At 39.4% G+C, this 24,344-nt stretch overlaps 1 protein-coding gene across 2 annotated transcripts in view; it reads left to right on the top strand.

The window, feature by feature from the left end:
• The window catches only part of TTC17 (tetratricopeptide repeat domain 17), a 155,183-nt gene that overhangs the window by 112,944 nt on the left and 17,895 nt on the right, over window positions 1-24,344 (top strand). For both annotated transcript variants that reach the window (XM_030864648.3, XM_030864646.3), the window contains 3 exons: window positions 218-338; window positions 2,231-2,390; window positions 3,309-3,392. In XM_030864648.3, coding sequence (XP_030720508.1) covers window positions 218-338; window positions 2,231-2,390; window positions 3,309-3,392 — 365 coding nt within the window. The remainder of the gene's footprint in view (window positions 1-217; window positions 339-2,230; window positions 2,391-3,308; window positions 3,393-24,344) is intronic.

Below are 24,344 nucleotides of genomic sequence, written 5' to 3'. Positions count from 1 at the left end.
GTCTTTGAAAACAAGGCTTTACTCAAAGATGATTGTTATTCCCATAGCTGTGAATGACAAGATTTTAGTTAGTTCTCTAGGTGGTAGAAATTCTAGACTAGAAGAATGACTGGCACCTCCAATACACCAATCTGGATGAAGTAATCACCAGGGCATAAGACACTATACGTTCTGTTCCTTTGCAGTCATGTCGATTGATGACATACTTTCCTTCCAGGAAAAAAGCGTGACTACCAGAGTCTGGGTTGGCCCAGCCCGGACGAGTGCCTCAAACTCCGCTGGGTAGAGCTGACGGCCATCGTGAGTACCTGGCTTGCAGTTTCTTCAAAAAACATTGAGTGAGTATCTTAAACCTCTCCCTCCTTCATGGCATTTGTGACCAGTGACCCCACTGGGCCCCAGCTGACCTCATGGCTGCCCTTCTTTGTCAACAGCTACTAGAAGAGTCGTCCTCTCTAGGGTTGGTGGTTCAGAGGATACCACAGTTGGACTCAGCCCATTGTACTGAAACAGTCGATGTGCCCCCTTCTCAGTGCCTTCACCCATACTTTCTAAGCTATCTAGAAGTCACGGCTAACTTACTTAGTTTGAATTAAAGACTGGATCTCTCTCAATCAAAGCACAAAACCTCCCTGACATGGTGTGTTTACAACGGGAGCCAGAGCAAATCCAGATTTACAAGCACCTCCCGGGACCCAGGCGAGCAAGGTTGCCTCTCTTGTAGCTGCTTTTTCCTGCCTGGATGCTCAGTCTCTTTTCTTGGCCCCTTTTCTACCTTTTAAGCATTGGAGTTCCCCAAGATTTACCACTAAGCCTTCTTATTTTACAATCACTCCTAGTCAGACTGCTCTACTCCCAGAACTTTTGAATATTTTTCAAAACCACCTGCTTTTCTTCATCCCCATTGCGGCCTCCTTAAACCAGAGTACCGTCATCTCCGCTTAGATTCATTCAGTGGCCTCCTAGCTGGTCCTTTTGGTTTATTCATTCTTGCATCTCTTCAGTCCATGCTGTCCACAGTACTCAGCGTTATTCCTCAAATATAAGTCAAATAATTCTTAAAATACTCTAGTAACATAAATATCGCTGTTCACAGTGGCCCACAGAGCCCTTCATGATTCGCTCCCTGCGTGTCTTTCCATCTTCAACTCTGCCCTCCCCGCTCCCTCCCTTCACATGTAGTATCTCCTTTGCCTGTGTTCTCAGCACCTTCTCCCTTCCTGGTTAATTCATACTTCTCCTTCTGGTCTCCACTTAAATCTCTTCCGCAGGAAGTCCTTCATTAACCACCTCCTTCCTCCATCAGCATGGAGGAAATATATACCCTCCTGTAGTAAACTGACATTGCACTGTGTTTTTATCTTTTACAATTCATCACACCTGTAATAACCGACTATCACAAGACTATGAGCATCATAACTGTGGGAACTGGGTATGCTTTGTTAATTATTATAACCCTGATATCTGACGTGTAATAGGCTGTGAATAAATAATGAATGAATGAATGTTTGCATAATATGTGTTAAACTTTTTAAGTAGCTATAACAAAATTTGGCAGTGCCAATTTGCCACATCAGTATATATGATATATATATGATAGGGTATAACATTTAGCCTGTCTATAGCAGGAAAATGACCGCTTTGGAACCATGAAGGGAAGTACTTATATCTTATACATAGATACAGTGAATAGCTGGATCTGTATAACATTTACTGTCTAAACTTTAGCTAACTTTTTCTGTGGGGACAAGTGTACTTGTGCATAGAGGGAAAGTAAAAGATAAGAACCACCTGTGGGTATTTATCACTATCTGTACCCTGGAAGAAGAAGTCCTAGAAGAAAACCCACCTGGTTTAAAACCTCCCCGGTGAGAAAAAGTGGCCAAGCAGCAGTAAGGAAATCAAACATCACGGTGCATAGAAAGGAGGCAGCTTGAGGAGACTGAGAAAATACTGAGTTCACGACTCAGATCCCAACACTGCTGCTTTGACCCGGGGTACGATGTCTGTTCATACATTCAACAGATGGTCATTACCAGGCACTGGAGTCCTTGTGCCTGTAAAATGAGAGATCAGGCTAAATAACTTCTGAAGTCTCTTCCATTGTGAGATTCTGTGGTTCCAGACACTTCTAAGCATATGTTGAAGTTATGGTCAGCTGATTATTAATACTCTTTCTCCCCACCCACTCAATTTTTCCACGGCTAAGGTGGTCCTCTCCATTTTTCAGCATCACAGAGCACATAGACTTTGCCACCCCAATACAGCAGCCAGCTATGGAACCTGTTTGCAATGGCAATCTCCCCACGAGCATGCACACCCTGGACCACTTGCAGGGGGTTTCCAACCGAGCCAGCCTCCATTACACGGGCGAGAGCCAGTTAACAGAGGTGAGTGCTCGGCGTTATTCAGCCTCTCTGTGGTTTTTAGTCCCACAGTCATGATGCAACTGATAGCAGAAAGCACAAGCAGCCAGGCCGTATTTTTTTGCCTGTTTTCAGATGGCTGTCATCTAGGTGGCTTAGGCAAAGCCTGATTTCTTTCAGGCCCTGTGACTGAGCTTATGCTTTTTTTTATGAGCAGGAAATTTTAATTCTGATTTATTCCTTGAGGTGGGTAGCATTCTGCTTGCCATCAGACAGAGACTCTTCGTGAGAAATATTTGGGGCAGTTAATCCTCCTATTGACATTCTTAAGAAGGAAGGGAAAGAGGACAGACCCAGCATATACATAGAAGAATAATTGGAAAACATGCCACAGCAGAGGCATGTTAAATAAGTAGAGGATTTGTTAACTAAGTTTTGGTATAGATGTGAGATAGTGTACAATAAGAGCCATTAAGAAAGATGTAGTAGAAATATATGTATTGGCATGAAGAAACTTTTAGAATATATTATGTGAAAATGTAGGTAATAGTTTACAGTGTGATCCCATGGTATACAGTCTGTGAGAGAAATAATATATGTGTATATAGGAAAATATCTGAAAGATACATAAGAGATATCAACAGTGGTTGTGTCTGGGTGACAGGATTACAAGTGCTTTTTATTTTACTTACTCTATATTCTGTAATACTGTAATGAATGTGTTTTACATGTCCATAATTTTTGTTAAGTGAGAGAAGGCTGAGGGGATGGTAAAATGGCCTTCAGTGTATCTTCCACAAAATGCTTTACCAACAGGACCACAGCAGGTACCCCAGAGAAGCAGTCTGCACCTGTGGTACAGTGCCCAACTCCGCGTCAGCAGTGTCACCAGACCTCCCTCATTTTCATTCCTCTAATCTACCATCTTTCTCCCTATACCAGGTATTGCAAAATCTTGGCAAAGACCAATATCCACAACAGTCACTTGAACAAATTGGCACCCGAATTGCCAAAGTTTTGGAAAAGGTAAGTCACTCTGTAGGAAAGCTCTAAACTATTGCCCACTTTCTAACTTTTCCCGATTATTTGCCACTCTGTGGCTCTGACCTGTTCTGTTAGTTACTTAATACTTGGTACCGAAGGGATGACATGAAATGTTTCAATCACTTTTCCGTTACTTTTTCCATCAGTTGGTTAGTATTCTTTTTTGCTGCTTTGTTGACCTTCTGTGCTTAAACTTTACATGGTCAGTTTTCTCTTTTATAGTCCAGCGTGGATATATTCAGGTGATGCCACTGTGAACTATGGAATCTAGGTATGGGAAATAAGTCAGGTGTTCCTTTTTTGGTGATAAAGAATATTTGGTATTTTGGACGGTGGGTGGGAATCACATCTTGAAATATCTTTTTTTCTTTGAAATCATGAAAAATATTTGCAAAACTATATTTTCATACAGCCTACAGAAAATATAATTAAGAGTCTCTAAGACTGTTCATCTGCCTCTGTGTGATATTTGTATAAAGAGGAAGTTTTTAAATTTTAATTTAATTATTTTATGGTTAAGAATCCCTCCACTTTATTATTATAATGATATTGAAGAGGTAACATAAAATAGTGATTAAAAGGGTCGACTCCACTTCTAGTAGGTAGGGATAGGACAATCGCATCAGTTTAAAAGAGAGGAAGTGGAAGGCACTCAGCAATCACTATTCCATGAGAATTCTGAAATTCATCTGGCCATATGTCACCGGTTCCCCCAATTCCAGGGTAGGATATATTCCTTTTTAATTAATTAATTAATTAATTTATTTATTGCTGCATTGGGTCTTCGTTGCTGTGAGAGGTTTTCTCTAGTTGCGGCAAGCGGGGGCTACTCTTCATTGCAGTGCGCGGGCTTCTCATTGCGGTGGCTTCTCTTGTTGCAGAGCACGGGCTCTAGGCATGCAGGCTTCAGTAGTTGTGGCTCGCGGGCTCTAGAGCGCAGGCTCAGTAGTTATGGCACACGGGCTTAGTAGCTCCGCAGCATGTGGGATCTTCCCAGACCAGGGCTCTAACCTGTGTCCCCTGCATTGGCAGGCAGATTCTTAACCACTGCGCCACCAGGGAAGCCCAAGGATATATTCCTTGAATAGGGCCTGTTTTGGTTCCCTGGGGTTGGTTTCCTAATCTGTTTCTCAGCTTTCAGCTCTTCTCTCTGAGCTGTCTTTCCTTTTCCTTAGGAGTGTCCTGTATTTGTAGCTGAATAGCTTACTCAGCTTGCTGCCTGTCTCTATCCTTGGCACAACTTCTTGGGAAAACTTTGTGGACTTTCAAATTATAAGCCATCCCATCAGACAAAAGCCACACCCACAGATCTCTTCAAGAAGGCCCCTGTCTCCTTTGAACATGAGTCCAGGGCAATACCTTTAAGATTCTTAGACACCTTTGGTCTAACGGAGAGTCTCTGAGGCTTAAATCTAGACTCAGATCTTTCTGAGGTGGTAGTAACAAAGTGTCTTACTGCCGTGCTTTTGATTTGATCTTAATCCTGAGGCCATAGTTTTACTGGTAGCACCTGGATTTGACTTTTTGTCGAAACCTTGTGCTGACTAGAGAAGCTGGCAATTGAGAAAGTTTCATTTTCTAACCCTGCAAGTCCCAGGTTGGAAGCATTTTCTCTAAATTTTGCTTGAAAACTGCATAGTTCCTTGTTTAGGTCTCCTCTCTCTTTTAATACCTAAAAAAATTATAGGTGATTTTTAAAAAACCATTTGTCACTTTTAGCGCTCTTCCTAGAGGTCTTCCTGGCCAGATCCACAGCTTTGTTAGGTATTTTCCTATATTCCAAGATACAGCCGCACTATTTGTTTTGCCAATAGATTATAATGCCGCTTCTCCAGGGTCCAGTAGCAGTATCCCCAGTGCTCTTCCAACCTTCATTAATGGTCTCGTTGCTGCTCCTTCGTCAAGTGTCCTCAACCCGTTCCCCAGACTTATGTCACATGCTTTAAGTTTCTGTTGCGGCCACACTCCATTCTTGATGCCAAATACTATTTCCAGTTATCTTTTTGCCTAATAAATCATGCCAGGATTTACTGGCTTAAAACAAAACTATTATTTGCTCAAGATTCTACAACCTGAGCTGGACTATCTTCTGATCTGACTTGGAATCATTCATGCAACTATAGACATGGGGAGACCTAAGTGGGGCTGGTCGCCAAAGAAGGCTGGAGCAATTGGAATAGCTGGGACACAGTTGGATATCGTCTCTCTCCAAGTAGTCTCTCTAGCAGAGAAGCTGGACCTTTTTACATGGTGGCTCAGGGCTCCAAGAGGGTGAAAGCAGAAGCTTAGAGTCCATGCACAGAGGTGGAACAGCACCACTTTCACCCCTTCTATCTGTCAAAGCAAAGTCCCAGGGCAGGGGAAGTATCCTCCGCCTGCTGGCAGTGCAAAGACTATGGCCTATCTTTTATCTACCGCAGTGCCTTTAAAAGGAGCAACAATAAAACTGACAGCTTCTCAGTGGAAATGATGGAAACTAGAAGCCAATGTAATGACATCTTTAAAGTACTAAAGAAGAAAACTGCAAGCCTAAAATTCTATACCAGCAAAAATACTGTTCAAAAATTAAGGTGAAGTAAAGATGTGTTTAAACCAATAAAATTCAGAGACTTAGGCATCAGGAGGCCTGCACTGAAATAAAAATTAAAGGGAGTTCTTCAGAAAAACGATCCCAGATAGAAATATGGACATGCCAGAGGGAAAGAAGAACACTGGAAAGAAAATATAAATGAAGAGTAATTGTACAAAATGATAACTGTACTGCCCTGAGGAGCTTCACCTTTATATATAACTAAAATTCATGGTAACAGTAACATAAATGATGGGAGGGAAATAAATGTAGTTTAAAAGTTCTAAGGTTTAATTGGTATCAGCCAAGTAGTAAAAGAAATAATTTGCATTGGACTGTAATGAGTAAGAATGTATGTTTTAAGCTCTAGGCTAACTACTAAAAATGGTTTTACAATATAATTCAGTGGAAAGAAAATGGAGTAATGTGAAACATTTGATTAATCCAAAGAAAATCGAGAAAGGTAGAGTCACATAAAAATAGAACACAAATAGTAAAATAGTAAATAAAGTATATCAGTAGTTAACTACAAAAAAGATTTATAATTTAAGCATTTTGTATAGAATGGATTTTTTTTAATCCAACTACATGCTGCTTATAAGAGAAATTCTTCAAATATTAGGATACAGAAGGGTTGAAAGTACAAAGATGGAAAATAATATACCATGCAAACAATAAAAAAGGCAGATATGGCTACACTCTTTTTAAAAAAAAAAACAACTTTGAAGCAAGAAACATTATGAGAGTTAGAAGGGCTAAAATGAAAAAGATTGATGATACAGATGTTCAAGATGATATGGAGAAACCAGAACTCTGATACATTGCTGGTGAGAGTATAAAATGGTACAGTCATTTTGGAAGACAGTCTGGTAGTCTATTAAAAAGTTAAGCATATATGACCCAGTAATTTTACTGCTAGGTATTTATCAAAGAGACATGAAAACTATGTCCACAAAATACTTGTTAAAAAATGTTCACAGTAGGGGCTTCCCTGGTGGCGCAGTGGTTGAGAGTCCGCCTGCCAATGCAGGGGACGCGGGTTCGTGCCCTGATCCGGGAAGATCCCACATGCCACGGAGCGGCTGGGCCCGTGAGCCATGGCTGCTGAGCCTGCGCGTCCAGAGCCTGTGCTCTGCAATGGGAGAGGCCACAACAGTGAGAGGCCCGCGTACCGCAAAAAAAAAAAAAAGTTCACAGCAGATTTATTCGTAACATCCAAAAATCTGGAAACAGTAAGATGCCCATCAGTAGAAGAAGGGATAAACAGTGTTATATTTATACACTGGATACTATTCTGCAAGAAGGACCCTATATCCATATTGATGAATCTCAAAAATATTATTGCTAATAAAAGTCGTTGGACACAAAAAAAGTGTATAGTGTATGATCTCAACTATATGAAATTCTAGAACAGGCAAAACTAACCCATGGTGATAGAAATCAGAACAGTGATTGCTTTGTGGGGGGAAGCGGTTGACTGGGAAGCAACTTGAAAGGACTTTCTGGAGTGTTGGAAGTTTTCTGTGTCTTTAAGCAATAGTCAAAACGGAATGTTATACCTAAGGTCTGAGCGTTTCTCTGTATTTAAATTATACCTTGATTTTTTTAAAATGAAGTTTAGATAACGGTTTTAGACCACAAGAAACTGAAAGATATATGTTATCAACAGACTTGCATTAAAAATCACTAAAGGGATTTTTTCAGGCAGAAGGAAAACTATTCCAGGTAGAAACTCAGAAATACAAGAAAGAGTGAAGAGCAACAGAAAGAGAAAATATTAGAGTATATGTAAATGAGTATGACAGTACAAAATAATAAGTAGTGTCTTCTGAGGTTACAGGTCATGACAAAAGCAACACAAAAGGCAGAAAGGAATTGCACTGATCACTGTAGATGGTCTCAGGTCCAATTAGACATTTCACACTCATGTAATTGGCCTCACTTAGAGTGGGCTTCACCCAGAAGGATAAGGGGCTAGGACACCACAGCAGCATCAGTCATATACCTCCAGAATGAGCACTCACTTAGGCCAGGGACCATTCTCTGCCCACCCTTCTTTCCTGCCAAGTGACTGTTCACATGCTTGGGAACAAATCAAATGATTAAGTGTGGGAACTACCCTGGCTTAGATGCTCCAAGTTCCATTTGAGAACCAGTATCTTTTATAATAGCCACATGGGCATAGAGTGCTAGAAAGGGACACGGCTAGCTACAAGAACCATGGCACTTAGAGGCTCCAAGCTTCCTACCTGGTGTTTATAGTTTTTTCCCAGTCTTATCAGTCCAGATACAGTTTACCAACCAAGGCCATTTTTACTGTAAGTTGTCTTGCCTAGTGACAGCTAACATTCCCCCTTTATTAGGTCTTCAGGGAAATAGGGCTAGAAGGTAATCCAACATCAGTTTCCATTGTGGGCTCACAGACTGACCTCCATGACCTTGAGTTATTAACTTTAGTACAGTAGTTCTCAGACTTTAGGGTACACCACAGTCACCTGGAGGACTTGTTAAAACAGATTGCTAGGCTTCTATGACAGGACTTACTGATTTAGTAGGTCTAGGGCCGGGCTTGAGAATTTGCATTTCTAGTAAGTTCACAGCTGATACTGAGTGATGCTGCTGATCTGAGGACCACACTTAGAAAATGGCAGTGATAACAAAGCAGAAGCAGCCCTTCCCATTTACCTTTCAGAAAACAAGGATCTCCATATCCTCTCTGCTCCAACTTTTAAAATGCTCAGTCGTTATCCTTTATTATTTCTTGAAGAGCCCATCTGTAGTTGTCTCTTTAGGGAGTTTTTAGTTTGCATTACCATAATTATCACTAAGTGTCAGCAGATGACATTGGTCAGACTCCATTTCAGGGTTAAATCATTATGCACTACCAGAACCCTCAGAAAGCTGCCCAGGTTGCAGCTGAGGTTACTCTCCACACGTGGTAGCCTCTGCAGAGGTCTCACCTCTGGCCCCAGATGCACACCATGCTGCCACCATTGACCCCGCAGCTGGTTTGTATGCCAGGTTGCCACGTTGTCCTGTTTGACCTTGTGGGCTAGTGCAGAAATAGTTCTCCCATTTTTGTCTCCCCAGGTCTTCAGGTGGTGGCTTGTGGGCACTACTTTGTGCTGGTTAGATCTACAGCCAACCCAACTTGGGTCAGAACCAAGCTGCTCCACCTCCTTTTCTGATCCAGACCTAGTTACAAACATGGAGTCTTAAGCTCATGTGCTTGTCTCCTCCCCGCCCCCTGTCAGGCATCAATGCCTACTTTGGCTCAAATGCATCAACTACACCAAGGCAATATCATTCTTGCCAGTCAGCCCATTTGTAACTAGGTTTCTGGTCAGCTCCATTTCATGGACAGTGGGGCATTTTCTCTCGGCATAAGTTTGTCTCCAGCTTTCATCCATTCCTACAAGGGGAAGCTTTATCCCCTGTCACACAGTGTCAAGCTTCTGCCATCAGACTGGGGGCAAGTTGGCCCCCACTGAGGCTTCAGTCTTATCAGCATCTTCCTCTCCATTCCCTTTGTGTCCTGGTGCCTTGGCCATATTGAACCAAGGATATGAAAGTCTGTTTCATTGCTACTGCTGCTCTGCAGTGCCCACTGTTTGTGGTTTTAAGACCAGCTCGATAGATATTTCATACTTGCACACCTCAGTAGGGCACCTTTCTTGCCTTCACTCAGGAGGATATAGAACAGGACATCCAGCAGGCCAGCAGGGAAGCTTTTCATGTATTTCTCCAGGAGTCCCCATAGCTCTCTGGCAGCAGTCTTGGGGACTGTTCTCTGCTCCAACCACCCAATTGATAGCTCAGGGATAAAGGATCAAGACCACATGGATGAGTGTGGGAACCACCCTGGCCTGGAAGTCTCAAGTTCCATGTAAGAACCAGTGCCTCTTTACCAGTCCTATGGGCCTAGAGCCCAAGAGTTCCAACAAGGGACAAGAAACATCACACTGGGGAAAGCTCAGAGCTGTGGCTTCCTACCAGATCATCACAGTCCACTAGCAGTTTACAGTCAGGTCATCTTTACCATAAACAATGTTGCCTAGTAATGTGGGTGACATTCCACCTTTATTATGTTTCCAGGGCAACTTAGCTGAAAAGTTAACATGAGATTAATTTCCCAGGAATACACATAGACAAAGTGTTAGGCTTTAACATTTCAGGAAAGTAATAAAATTAAAGTAATAATTTATATTTTTTGTCTGTAATAATTCAAAGATGCATGTTATACTTTTAGGCTAACCACTAAAAGAACAGTTAAAGTATAATTAAGGGAAAATGGAATAATAAAAAACATTTGATTAATTCATAAAGGAGGCAAGGAAGACAAAGGATTATAAAACAGGTGGGTGAAATAGAATACAAATGGTAAGATGATAGTGATAAACCCAGTATATCAGTAATCACAATAAATATAAAAGGACTAGGTACCCCAATTAGAGTGCTAACATTATCAGACTAGGTTAAAATCTTGAACCCAATTATGTGCTGTTTAAAGTAACACATCTTAATATAAGATACAAAACAGTCGAAATTAAACTGATGGAAAAAAGATACATCATACAAACATTAATCAAAAGAACCTGGTGTAACTATACTAATATCAGACAATGTGGAATTTAAAGCAAGAAGCATTACTACAGATAAAGACAATTCATAATGATAAAGTGGTCAGTCCACCAGGATATTGAAAGTTGTAAATCTATATGAAACCAATGCCATAGTTCCACATTATATAGACAAGCATTAAACATTGACATGTAAAAGGAGAAATAGATGAATCCACAATCAAAATAGACTTTAACATACCTCTTAATAGGTGATAGAACTAAGCAGACAAAAAATTAAGATATAGAAGATCTTACTAATAAACTTGACATAACTGATATTTATATAATGCCACATTCAACTGTGAGGATATTCTTATTTTTAAAATGCATATGGAACATTCACCATATTGATCATAAGCTGAATCATAAATTAAACCTCAATTAAATATTAAACCACTGAAGCAATTTAGAGTTTACTTTCTGACGATGGTGGAATTAACCTAGAAAAAAAATCCGAAAAAAAAGGATAGAAAATTCCCAATGATTTTGATGAGATTATACTACACCTCTGAATGACTCCGGGTTCAGTGAAGAAAGCAAAATTAGAAAATATTTTGAAATGAATGACAATAAAGATTTGGCATATCAAAACTTATGGGATGCAACTAAAGCAATGCTTGAGGGAAGTTTATAGCCCTAAATGGATATGTTAGTTAAAAAAAAAAAATGACTGAAACGTAGTGATCTGTGCTTCTACCTCAAAAAGCTAAAAAAAAGAACAAAATTACACTGAGATATTTCCTGCCCATATCATTGGCAAAAATTTAGAAGTTTGATAGGATAGGATACCCTTGGTGAGACCATGGGAAAACTGGCAGTGTCATACACTGCTGGTAGAAATGCAAAATGGAATAATCTCTATGGAGAGAAAATTGACAATATCTAGCAAAATTATACATTCATTTACCCATCCAGCCAGCAATCCTGCTTTTAGGAATCTTTCCTGTAAATACAATGGCAAAAAAAATTACCTGACAAAAATACCTGTGAATAAGGCTGTTGATTATAGCCTGATTTGTAATAGTAAACTAAAACAATCCAAATGCCCAGTAGTAGGGGGTTGATTGAATAAAAAGTCCCATGTGGCTGCTCATTGTGTGTGAACATCCACACAATGGAGACTTCTGAAGCTGTCAAAATGAATGAGGACCATCTCTATAAACTTATATGGAGTAATCTCCAGGATATAGCAAATAAAAAAAAGAACAGTAGAAAAATATTATGTCTTAGGTTACTCTTTATCTCTTTAAAATAGCAACTTGTGGGGAGGGGAATTATATGTAGAGAGAAATAGGTATTTTAAAATGAAAGACTAAATTTGAAAAAAAAAATTTAAATGGTGTCCCATGGAAGGAAGACAGAAATAGGATAGAAAAGGCACGGAATGAAGCTAGATTTCCTTGAATCTACATTGGTTTTTTGTTGTTGTTGTTTGACTTTGGAACCAAATAAATATTTTGCATAATTACAAAGAATTTTTAAATAAGAGAATTCCTAATTAAAAGTAAAATTAAATGAGCCTAACTTTGCATTCCATTGGTAGTATAACCATATCAAGAGGAAGAATTCCAAGTGACTTTAAAACACAGTTATTTGGCTGTACATCCTTAATGGAATTTACCCTAAGAACAAAAGAAAACCTTATACTGTTTTCAGTAATACTATCGTCTTAATAATATTGATGTTATTCTTTTGAGATTGTAGGTGTATGTATTGCAAAATAAATGAGTAATTTTGTTGGTGATGTTGAAAACTGGAATTTTGAGTATGGGTAAAAGGACATAGAGATGTGAGAATGATGATAAGTAAACATCTCTAGTCTTGAACTGGAAGTATTAGTAAGAATTCTTGAACTATTTTATTGATATATTTACACATGTCCTAGCTTTATTTTACTGAAAAGACTAGAATCTATGACTAGCCCACTATTAGTAGGCACCCTTAGTACCCAGATTGTGATCTTTAGATACTATTTTCCACTTTAAAACAAAGTCTGTAATAAAAGACAAAGAAGGGCATTATATAATGATAAAAGAATCAACACAAGAAGAGGATATAGCATTAATAAACATATATGCACCTAATACAGGAGCACTTAAATATATAAAGCAAATATTAAAAGACCTAAAGGTTGACAGTAATACAGTAATAGTAGGGGACTTTAATACCCCAGTTACATCAGTGGACAAATCATCCAGACAGAAAATCAATAAGGAAACAGTGGTCTTAAATGACATGTTAGACCACTTGGCCTTAATAGATGTCTACAGGACGTTCCATCCAAAAACAGCAGAATACACATTCTTTTCAGACAGATCACATGCTAGGCCACAAAACAACTCCCAATAAATTTAAGAGGACAGAAATTACATCAAGCATCTTTTCCGACCACAACAGTATGAAACTAGAGATCAGTTACAAAAGAAAAATGGGAAGAACACAAACACGTGGAGACTAAAGAACATGATGCTTAAAAACCAATGCGCCAATGAAAAAGTCAAAGACGAAATCAGACAATACCTTGAGACAAATGAAAACAAAAAACTTTCCAAAATCTATAGGGCACAGCAAAAACAGTTCTAAGAGGGAAGTTGGTAGCAATTCAGGCATACCTCAAGTAACAAGAAAAATCTCAAATAACCTAACCTACCCCCTAAAGGAATTAGAAAAAGAAAAATAAAGCTTAAAATTAGAAGAAGTTAGGAAATAGTAAAGATATGAAAGGAAGTAAAATAGAGACCAAACAAGACAAAACAAAACAGTAGAAAAGATCAGTGAAACCAAGAGCTGGTTTTTTGAAAAGATAAACAGAATTGATAAGACTTTAGTCAGGCTCATTAAGAATGAAAGAGAGAGGACCCAAATAAAATAAGAAATGAAAGAGGAAAGGGACCTCTCTGGTGGTCCAGTGGCTAAGACTCCACACTCCCAGTGTAGGGGGCCTGGATGTGATCCCTGGTCGGGGAACTAGATCCCATATGCCGTGACTAAGAGTTTGCATGCTGCAACTAAAGATTCTGCATGCTGTAAATAAAGATCCCGCATGCCACAACTAAAGACCTGGCACAGCCAAATAAATAAATAAATATTTTTTAAAAAAAGAAATGAAAGAGGAGAAATTAAAACATATCACAGAAATACAGTCATAAGAGAATACTATGAACAGTTATATGCCAACAAATTGGACAAACTACAAGAAATGGATAAATTTCCAGAAACATATAATCTTCTAAGACTGAATCAGGAAGAAATAGATAATCTGAACAGACAAGATACTTTTATTAAAATTAAATCAATAATAAAAAAAACGCCCAACAAACAGAAGTCCAGGACTGGATGGCTTCATGGGGGAATTCTACCAAACATATAAAGAAAAGTTAATACTTACCCCTCTCAAACTATGACAAAAACTTGAAGAGAAGGCAGTACTCCCAAATTCATTCTGTGGGACCATCATTATCCTGATACCCAAATCAGACAAAGATACTACAAAGAAAAAGAAAATTACAGGCTAATATCTGTGATGAATACAAATGCAAAGAACCTCAATGAAATATTAGCAAGTCCAGAAACTAACACACCATTGTAAAGCAATTATACTCCAATAAAGATGTTAATTTAAAAAAAAAAGATGTGGCACAGCCTAAATAAATATTTAAAATATATATATATATATTAGCAAGTCAGATTCAACAATATACAAAAAGGTCATACACTGTGATCAAGTGAGATTTATTCCAGAGATGTAAGAATCGTTCAGTATCTGCAAATCAATCAATGTGATACACCACATTAACAAAACAAAGGATAAAAATCACACAATCATCTCAATAGATGCAGAAAATGCATTTAACAAAATTCAACACCCATTCATGATAAATATTCTCAACAAAGTTGGTATAGAGGGAACAGATCTCAACATAATAAAGGCCATTTATGACAAACCCAGCTAACATCATACTCAGTGGTGAAAAACTGAAAGCTTTTCATTTAAAATTGGAATAAGACAAGGATGTCCACGCTCACCATTTCTATTTAACATAGTATTAGGAGACCTGGCCATAGCAATCAGACAAGAAACAGAAAAGGCATCCAAGGATGAAGTAAAATGGTCACTATGTGCAGATGACATGATACTACATATAGAAAACCCTGAAGTCTCCACCAAAAAACTATTAGAACTAACGAATGAATTCAGTAAATTTGCAGGATACAAGATTAATATACAGAAATCTGTTACTTTTCTATACACTAGTAACTATCAGAAAGAGGAAGCAAGGAAACAGTTGCATCAAAAATAATAAAATACTTAATAATTTTAACCAAGGAAATGAAAGATCTATACTCTGAAAACTGTAAGATGCTGATGAACAAAATTGAAGATGATACAAATAAATGGAAAGATATCCCATGTTCATGGTTTGGAAGAATTAATATTGTTAAAATGTCTATACTACTTAAAGCAATCTAGAGATTTAGTGTAACCCTTATCAAAATATCCATGACATTTTTCACAGAACTAGAACAAATAGTTCTAAATTTTGTATGGAACCACAAAAGACCCCAAATTGCCAAAGCAATCTTGAGAAAAAAGAGCAAAGCTGGAGGTATCATGTTCCCTAACTTCAGACTATACTACAAAGCTATAGTCATCAAAACAGCTTGGTACTGGCACAAAAACAGACACATAGATCAATGGAATAGAATAGAGAGCCTGGAAATAAACCCCCACACATATTGTCAATTTATGACAAAGGAGGCAGATATATACAATGGGGAAAAGACAGTCTCTTCAGTAAGTGGTGTTGGGAAAACTGGACAGCTACATGAAAAGAATGAAATTAGAACATATTATCACATCATATATAAAAATAACTCAATGGATTAAAGATCTAAATGGAAAATTGGAAACCATAAAACTCCTAGAAGAAAACACAGGCAGTATATTCTATGACATAATTCTTAGCAATATATTTTTGGATCTGTCTTCTCAGGCAAGGAAAACAAAAGCAAAACTAAACAAATGAGGCCTAAATAAACTTTAAAACTTTTGCACAACAAAGGAAACCCTCAACAAAACAAAAAGGCAACCTACTGAATGGGAAAATGTATTTGCAAATGATATGTCTGATAAGGGATTAATATCCAAAATTTATAAAAAGCTCATTCAACTCAATATTAGAAAAACAAATAACCTTATTTAAAAATGGGCAGAAGATCTGAATGGGCATTTTTCCAAAGAAGACATACAAATGGCCAACAGGCATATGTAAAGATGCTCAACATCATTAATCATCAGGGAAATGCAAATCAGAACCACAATGAGCTATCACCTCACACCTGGCTATCTACAAAAAGTTAACAAATAAGTGTTGGCAAGGATGTGGAGAAAGGGGAAACCCTAGTTCACTGTTGGTGGGAATGTAAATTGGCACAGCTGTCATGGAAAACATTATAGAGGTTCCTCAAAAAATTAGAAATAGAACTACCATATGATCCAGCAATTCTACTCCTGGGTATATATCCAAAGAAAATGGAAACACTAATTCAAGATATGGAAGCAACCTAAGTGTCTATCAACAGATGAATGGTTAAAGAAGACACACACACACACACACACACACAATGGAATATTACTCGGTCATAAAAAAGAATGAAATTTTGCCATTTGCAACAACATGGATGGACTTGGAGGGTATTATACTTAGTGTCATAAATCAGAGAAAAACAAATACTGCATGTTTTCACTTATATGTGGAATCTAAAAAAATAAGTGAATGAATATAACAAAACAGAAGCAGTTGTATAGATACAAAGAATCAACTAGTGGTTACGAGGGAGGTGAGGGGTGGGCAGAGGGGCAGCACGAGGAAGGGGATTAAGAGGTACAGACTACTAGGTATAAAATAAATAAGATACGACATTTTAATGTACAGCACAAGGAATATAGCCAATATTTTATAATATTGGGTTGGCCAAAAAGTTCCTTCGTTTTTAAAGTAAAAATAAAAGACACATTTTTCATTTTCACCAAGAACTTTATTGAACAACATATTCACCCTTTTGTTCCACTACCTTCTGCCATTTTTCAGGCAACTTCAAAATTCCATCTTCCCAAAACTTTTTATCTTTTTGAGCAAAGAACTGTTCCAGGTGCCTTTTACAGTCTTCCAGGGAATTGAAATTTTTTCCACTAAGAGAATTTTGTAAAGACCAAAATAAATGGGAGTCCGAATGTGCAATGTCTGGTGAATACAGCGGATGAATCAGAACTTCCCAGCCAAGCTGTAACAGTTTTTGCCTGGTCATCAAGGAAACATACGGTCTTGCGGTATCCTGATGGGAGATTATGCATTTTCTGTTGACTAATTTTGGTCGCTTTTCATCAGGTGCTGCTTTCAGTTGGTCTAATTGGGAGCAGTACTTGTTGGAATTAATCGTATGGTTTTTCGGAAGGAACTCATAATAAAGGACTCCCTTCCAATCCCACCATATACACAACATCACCTTCTTTGGATGAAGACCGGCCTTTGGTGTGGTTGGTGGTGGTACATTTCATTTGCCCCACGATCTCTTCCATTCCACATTATTGTACAGTATCCACTTTTCATCGCCCGTCACAATTTGTTTTAAAAACAATGTTTTTGTTACGTTTAAGTAGAGAATTGCATGGTCAAGTAGGTTTTTTGCGCTTAACTTACGTGGAACCCAAACATCAAAGCGATTAAATAACCAAGCTGGTGCAAATGATTTTCAGCACTTGATTTGGATATTTTGAGTATGTCGGCTATCTCCTGTATGATAACTTTGATTTTTCTCAATTAATGTCTCAATTTGATTGCTATAACTTCAACTGGTCTACACAACAGTGGAGCATCATCCAGCGAAAAATCTCCAGCACAAAACTTCGCAAACCACTTTTGACACATTCAATCAGTCACAGCACCTTCTCCATACACTGCACAAATCTTTTTTTGCATTTCAGTTGCATTTGTACCTTTCTGGAAATAATAAAGCATAATTGGGACTTTCCTGGTGGTGCAGTGGTTAAGAATCCACCTGCCAATGCAGGGGACACGGGTTCGAACCCTGGTCTGGGAAGATCCCACATGCCATGGTGCAACTAAGCCTGTGCGCCACAACTACTGAGCCTGCGCTCTAGAGCCTGCAAGCCACCACTACAGAGCCCGCCTGCCACAACTGCTGAAGCCCATGCACACTAGGGCCCGTGCCCCACAACAAGAGAAGCCACCGCAATGAGAAGCCCACGCATCGCAAGGAAGAGTAGCCCCCGCTTGCCACAACTAGAGAAAAGCCCACACGCAGCAACAAAGACCCAACGCAGCCAAAAATAAATAAGTAAATAAATAAATAAATTTATTTTTAAAAAAGCATAATAGGCCAAAAATGTTGCTTTTTTCTTCCATCTTCAGTATTAAAATGGCTACACAAAAATTCACCAATTTTGATGTTTTTTTAAAAATGCACGCTGATATGACAGCTGTCACAATACAATCTAACAAAATTGTTTCGAATGAGGTTAAAGGCAACTAAGTGCTGCTAAAGCCATCTTACGGAAAAAACTGAACATTTTGGCCAACTGAATAACTATATTTCTTTTTATGTTTATTTATTTATTTATGGCTGTGTTGGGTCTTTGTTGCTGTGCGGGCTTTCTCTAGTTGCGGCAAGTGAGAGCTGCTCTTCATTGCGGTGCGCAGGCTTCTCACTGTGGTGGCTTCTCGTTACGGAGCACAGGATCTAGGCACGCAGGCTTCAGTAGTTGTGGCACACGAGCTCAGTAGTTGTGGCTCGTGGGCTCTGGAGCTCAGCCTCAGTAGTTGTGGCGCACGGGCTTAGTTGCTCTGTGGCATGTGGGATCTTCCTGGACTAGGGCTCAAACCCATGTCCCCTGCACTGGCAGGCGAATTCTTAACCACTGCGCCACCAGGGAAGTCCCCCAATAACTTTAAATAGAGTGTGATCTGTAAAAACATCTAATCACTGTGTTGTATATCTGAAACTAATATAACATTGTAAATCAACTGTACTTCAATTTTTTTTCTTTTTCTGGGAAATAATGCTTTAATTTTATGTCTTAACTGATTTTTACTACATTGCAGCAAGTTGAACCATGAGGAAACCCATGGAATATGACCATAACAGCTCTATTAAAAGCTGTCAGCTTTTTTCTGTAGTGTTTTTTTTTCACGTCTTTATTGGAGTATAAATGCTTTACAAAGTTGTGTTAGTTTCTACTGTACAACAGAGTGAATCAGCTATACGTATACATATATCCCTATATCGCCTCCCTCCCACCCTCCCTATCCCATCCCTCTAGCTCATCACAAAGCACCGAACTGATATCCCTGTGCTCTGCAGCAGCTTCCCACTAGCCATCCATTTTACATTTGGTAGTGTATATATGTCAGTGCTACTCTCTCACTTCATCCCAGCTTCCCCTTCCCCACCATGCCCTCAAGTCCATTCTGTACGTCTGCGTCTTTATTCCTGCCCTGCCACTAGGTTCATCAGTACCGCTTTTTAAAATCTATATGTATGCGTTAGCATACAGTATTTGTTTTTCTCTTTCTAACTTACTTCACTCTGTATGACAGAGTCTAGGTCCATCCACCTCACTACACATAACTCAATTTCGTTCCTTTCTATGGCTGAGTAATATTCCATTGTATATATGTGCCACATCTTCTTTATCCATTCATCTGTTGATGGACATTTAGGTTGCTTCCATGTCCTGGCTATTGTAAACGGTGCTGCAGTGAACATTGTGGTACATGACTCTTTTTGAATTACGGTTTTCTCAGGGTATACGCCCAGTAGTGGGATTGCTGGGTCGTATGATAGTTCTATTTTTAGTTTTTTAAGGAACCTCCATACTGTTCTCCATAGTGGCTCTATCAATTTACATTCCAACCAACAGTGCAAGAGGGTTCTCTTTTCTCCACACCCTCTCCAGCATTATTGTTTGTAGATTTTTTGATGATGACCACTCTGACTGGTGTGAGATGATGCCTCATTGTAGTTTTGATTTGCATTTCTCTAATGATTAGTGATGTTGAGCATCTTTTCATGTATTTGTTGGCCATCTGTATATCTTCTTTGGAGAAATGTCTATTTAGGTCTTGTGCCCATTTTTGGATTGGGTTGTTTGTTTTTGTGGTATTGAATTGCATGAGCTGCTTGTATATTTTGGAGATTAATCCTTTGTCATTTGCTTTGTTTGCAAATATTTTCTCCCATTCTGAGGGTTGTCTTTTCATATTATTTATGGGTTCCTTTGCTGTGCAAAAGCTTTTAAGTTTCATTAAGTCCCATTTGTTTATTTTTGTTTTTTATTTCCCTTACTCTAGGAGGTGGGTCCAAAAGGATCTTGCTGTAATGTATGTCATGGAGTGTTCTGCCTGTGTTTTCCTCTAAGAGTTTTATGGTGTCTGACCTTACATTTAGATCTTTAATCCATTTACTTCATTTTTGTATATGGTGGTAGGGTGTGTTCTAATTTCATTCTTTTACATGTAGCTCTCCAGTTTTCCCAGCACCACTTATTGAAGAGACTATCTTTTCTCTGTTGTATATTTTTGCCTCCTTTGTTAAAGATAAGGTGACCATATGTGCGTGGGTTTATCTCTGGGCTTTTTATCCTGTTCCATTGATCTATATTTCTATTTTTGTGCCAGTACCATACTGCCTTGATAACTGTAGCTTTGTAGTATAGTCTAAAATCAGGGAGCATGATTCCTCCAGCTCTGTTTTCATTTCCTAAGATTGGCTATTTGGGGTCTTTTCTGTCTCCATACAAATTGTAAAATTTCTTGTTCTAGTTCTGTGAAAAATGCCATTGGTAATTAGATAGGGATTGCATTGAACCTGTAGATTGCTTTGGGTAGTATAGTCATTTACACAATATTGATTCTTCTAATCCAGGAGCATGGTATATCTCTCCATCTGTTTATGTTATCTTTGATTTATTTCATCAGTGTTTTATAGTTTTCTGAGTACAAGTCTTTTGCCTCTTTAGGTAGGTTTATTCCTAGGTATTTTATTCTTTTTGTTGCGATGGTAAATGGGATTGTTTCCTTAATTTCTCTTTCTGATCTTTCGTTGTTAGTGTATAGGAATGCAAGAGATTTCAGTGCATTAATTTTGTATCCTGCAACCTTACCAAATTCGTTGATTAGTTCCAGTAGTTTTCTGGTGGCATCTTTAGGATTCTCTATGTATAGTATCATGTCATCTACAAACAGTGACACTTTTACTTCTTCTTTCCCAATTTGTGTTCCTTTTATTTCTTTTTCTTCTCTGATTGATGTGGCTAAGACTTCCAATACTCTGTTGAGTAATAGTGATGAGAGTGGACATCCTTATCTTGTTCCTGATCTTAGAGGAAATGCATTCAGTTTTTCACCATTGAGAGTGGTGTTTGCTGTGGGTTGGTCATATATGGCTTTTATTATGTTGAGGTAGTTTCCCTCGGTGCCCACTTTCTGGAGAGTTTTTATCATAAATGGGTGTTGAATTTTGTCAAAAGCTTTTTCCTCACCTATTGAGATGATCATATTTTTTTTTTTTTTTTTAGGCATCAAATAAGTCATTTATTCTGACTCTCTTTTCTCCAGGTTCCTTCAAACAGCCAAGAGTCTATGATTTCACTGGGTGGTGAATCTGTTTTCCTAACAATAGCACAGATCATATGTTTTTTATTTTTCAGTTTGTTAATATGGTGTGTCACATTGATTGTTTTACGTATATTGAAGAATCTCAGCATCCCTGGGATAAATCCCACTTGATCATGGTGTATGATCCTTTTAATGCATTGTTGGATTCTGTTTGCTAGTATTTTGTTGAGGATTTTTGCATCTATGTTCATTAGTGATATTGGTCTATAATTTTCTTTTTTTGTGATATCTTTGTCCAGTTTAGTGTCAGGGTGATGGTGGCCTCGTAGAACAAGTTTGGGTGTGTTCCTCCCTCTCCAATTTTGGAAGAGTTTAAGAAGGATAGATGTTAACTCTTCTCTAAATGTTTGATAGAATTCACCTGTGAAGCCATCTGGTCCTGGACTTTTATTTTTTGGAAGATTTTTAACATCTTTCTTTGTTTCTATTTCATTTATTTCTGCTCTGATCTTTATGATTTCTTTCCTTCTACTAACTTTGGGTTTTCTTTCTTCTTCTTTTTCTAGTTTAAGTGTAAGGTTAGATTGTTTATTTGAGATTTGTCTTGTTTCTTGAGGTAGGATTGTATTGCTATAAATTTCCCTCTTAGAACTGATTTGCTGCATCCCACAGGTTTTGGATCCTGGTATTTTCGTTGTCATTTGTTTCTAGGTATTTTTTTATTTCCTCTTTGATTTCTTCAGTGATCTCTTGGTTATTTAGCAGTGCACTGTTTAGCCTCCATGTGTTTGTGTTTTTTACTGTTTTCCTGTAACTGATTTCTAATCTCATAGCATTGTGGTCAGAAGATGCTTGATACGATTTCAGTTTTCTTAAATTTTCCAAGGCTTGATTTGTTTTTTTATATACATTTATTCTTTTATTTATATTTATTTTTGGCTGCGTTGGGTCTTTGTTGCTGTGCGTGGGCTTTCTCTAGTTGCAGCGAGCAGGGGCTACTCTTTGTTGCGGTGTGCGGGCTTCTCACTGCAGTGGCTTCTGTTGTTGCAGAGCATGGGTCTCTAGGCACGTGGGCTTCAGTAATTGTGGCATGCAGGCTCAGTAGTTGTGACTCTCAGGCTCAAGAGCACAGGCTCAGTAGTTGTGGTGCACGGGCTTAGTTGCTCTGCAGCATGTGGGATCTTCCTGGACCAGGGCTGGAACCCATGTCCCCTGCATTGGCAGGCAGATTCTTAACCACTGTGCCACCAGGGAAGTCCTCCAAGGCTTGATTTGTGACCCAAGATGTGATCTGTTCTGGAGAATGTTCCATGTGCACTTGAGAAGAAAGTGTATTCTTCTGCTTTGGGTGGAATGTCCTAAAAATATCAATTAAGTTGATTTGGTCTATTGTGTCATTTAAAGCTTATGTTTCCTTATTTATTTTCTCTCTGGATTATCTATTGGTGTAAGTGGGCTGTTAAAGTCCCCCACTATTATTGTGTTACTGTTGATTTCTCCTTTCATAGCTGTTAGCATTTGTCTTATGTATCGAGGTGCTCCTATGTTGGGTGCATAAATATTTATGATAGTTATGTTTTCTTCTTGGATTGATCCCTTGATCATTATGTAGTGTCCTTACTTTTCTTCTGTAACTGTCTTTATTTTAAAGTCTATTTTATCTAATATGAGAATTGCTACTCCAGCTTTCTTGTGATTTCCATTTGCACGGAATATTTATTTCCATCCCCTCACTTTCAGTCTGTATATGTCCCTAGTTCTGAAGTGGGTTTCTTATAGACAGCATATATATGGGTCTTGTTTTTGTATCCATTCAGCCAGTCTTTGTCTTTTGGTGGGAGCATTTAATCTATTTACCTTCAAGGTGATTATTGATATGTATGTTCCTATTATCATTTTCTTAATTGAGTTTGTTTTTATGGGTCTTTTTCTCCTCTTGTGTTTCCCACTTAGAGAAGTTCCTTTTGCATTTGTTGTAAAGCTGGTCTGGTGGTGTTGAATTCTTGTAGCTTTTGCTTGTCTGTAAAGCTTTTGATTTCTCCATCGAATCTGAATGATATCCTTGTAGGGTAGAGTAATCTTGATTGTAGCTTTTTCCCTTTCATCATTTTAAATTTGTCCTGCCACTCAACAACAAGGTAAAACAGAACCCCAAGAGGAAAACAGAAAAGCCTTGTCTGTGGTGGCGAGAGTTGAGGTGGAGGTGGAACTTACGCAGGGGCCAGGTTTAGGGTGGGGCGAGACCTATGCAGGGGGGTGGGGGTGCAGGTGATGTTTGAGCATGGGACAGGGCCTGGTTCAGGACCCGCACCTGGTTCAGGAAGCTCGCAGGCAGAAAAGGCCTTGGGGGCAGGCCCTAAGTGTGTGTGTGTGGGGGGGAGTCGACATTCAAGTGTGGGGCGGAGCCGCTGCTTAGGACCTGCCCAGAAGCAGAGAGGCAGCACGTCCAAAGGGGTGCCTCTGGAGTATGGAGTTCCAGAGTTTGGAGTTCCAGAGTTTGGAGGTAAGTCCCTGGGTGAGGGTGTATGGGTGGGGTTTTCGCCCAGCACGGTTGGAGGTGGTCTCCCACTATAGAGGTAGGGCCCTGGGTGTAGGGGTGGGGCTTGGGCTCTGCGTGGCAGGAGGGAGACTCCAAGGGCAGAGGATTAGGCCCCAGAGCCCAGTAGGCTCTCTGGTGCTTAAGTGGACAGGGAAAGTGCTGGCTGCCTTCCTCTCCATTCCTCTGTGCCCTGCCCCCCGCCCTCTCCCCCAGGGTCTCCCCCATCCTCACTGGACCCCTAACCGTGGGTGGGTCCCGCTGGGTGTAGGAAGTCCTCCCCTACCCCAGCCGCCCCTCAGGGAGGCCGGACCCATAGATCCAGCCTTTACTTTTGCTCCCCCTTCCCTCCCTCCCACTCCCTCAGGACCCGCATGGCTGGAGGGGGCCTCGGTGGGCAGAGGATCAGGCCCGGATCTCAGCAGGCTCCCGGGCGCCCACGTGGGCAGGGGAAACCTGGCCACTCTCCCTTCTGGTTCTCTGTCCTCCCAGTTGTCCCCCAGTTTCCCCCTTCGGGTGTAGGATCACTTCCCCTCCCCCAGCCACCCCTCAGGGGCGCCAGTCCTGTCC

This window comes from Globicephala melas, chromosome 8, assembly GCF_963455315.2.
Source record: "Globicephala melas chromosome 8, mGloMel1.2, whole genome shotgun sequence".
NCBI lineage: Eukaryota > Metazoa > Chordata > Mammalia > Artiodactyla > Delphinidae > Globicephala > Globicephala melas.
This window is presented reverse-complemented; position numbering and strand designations above follow the sequence as displayed.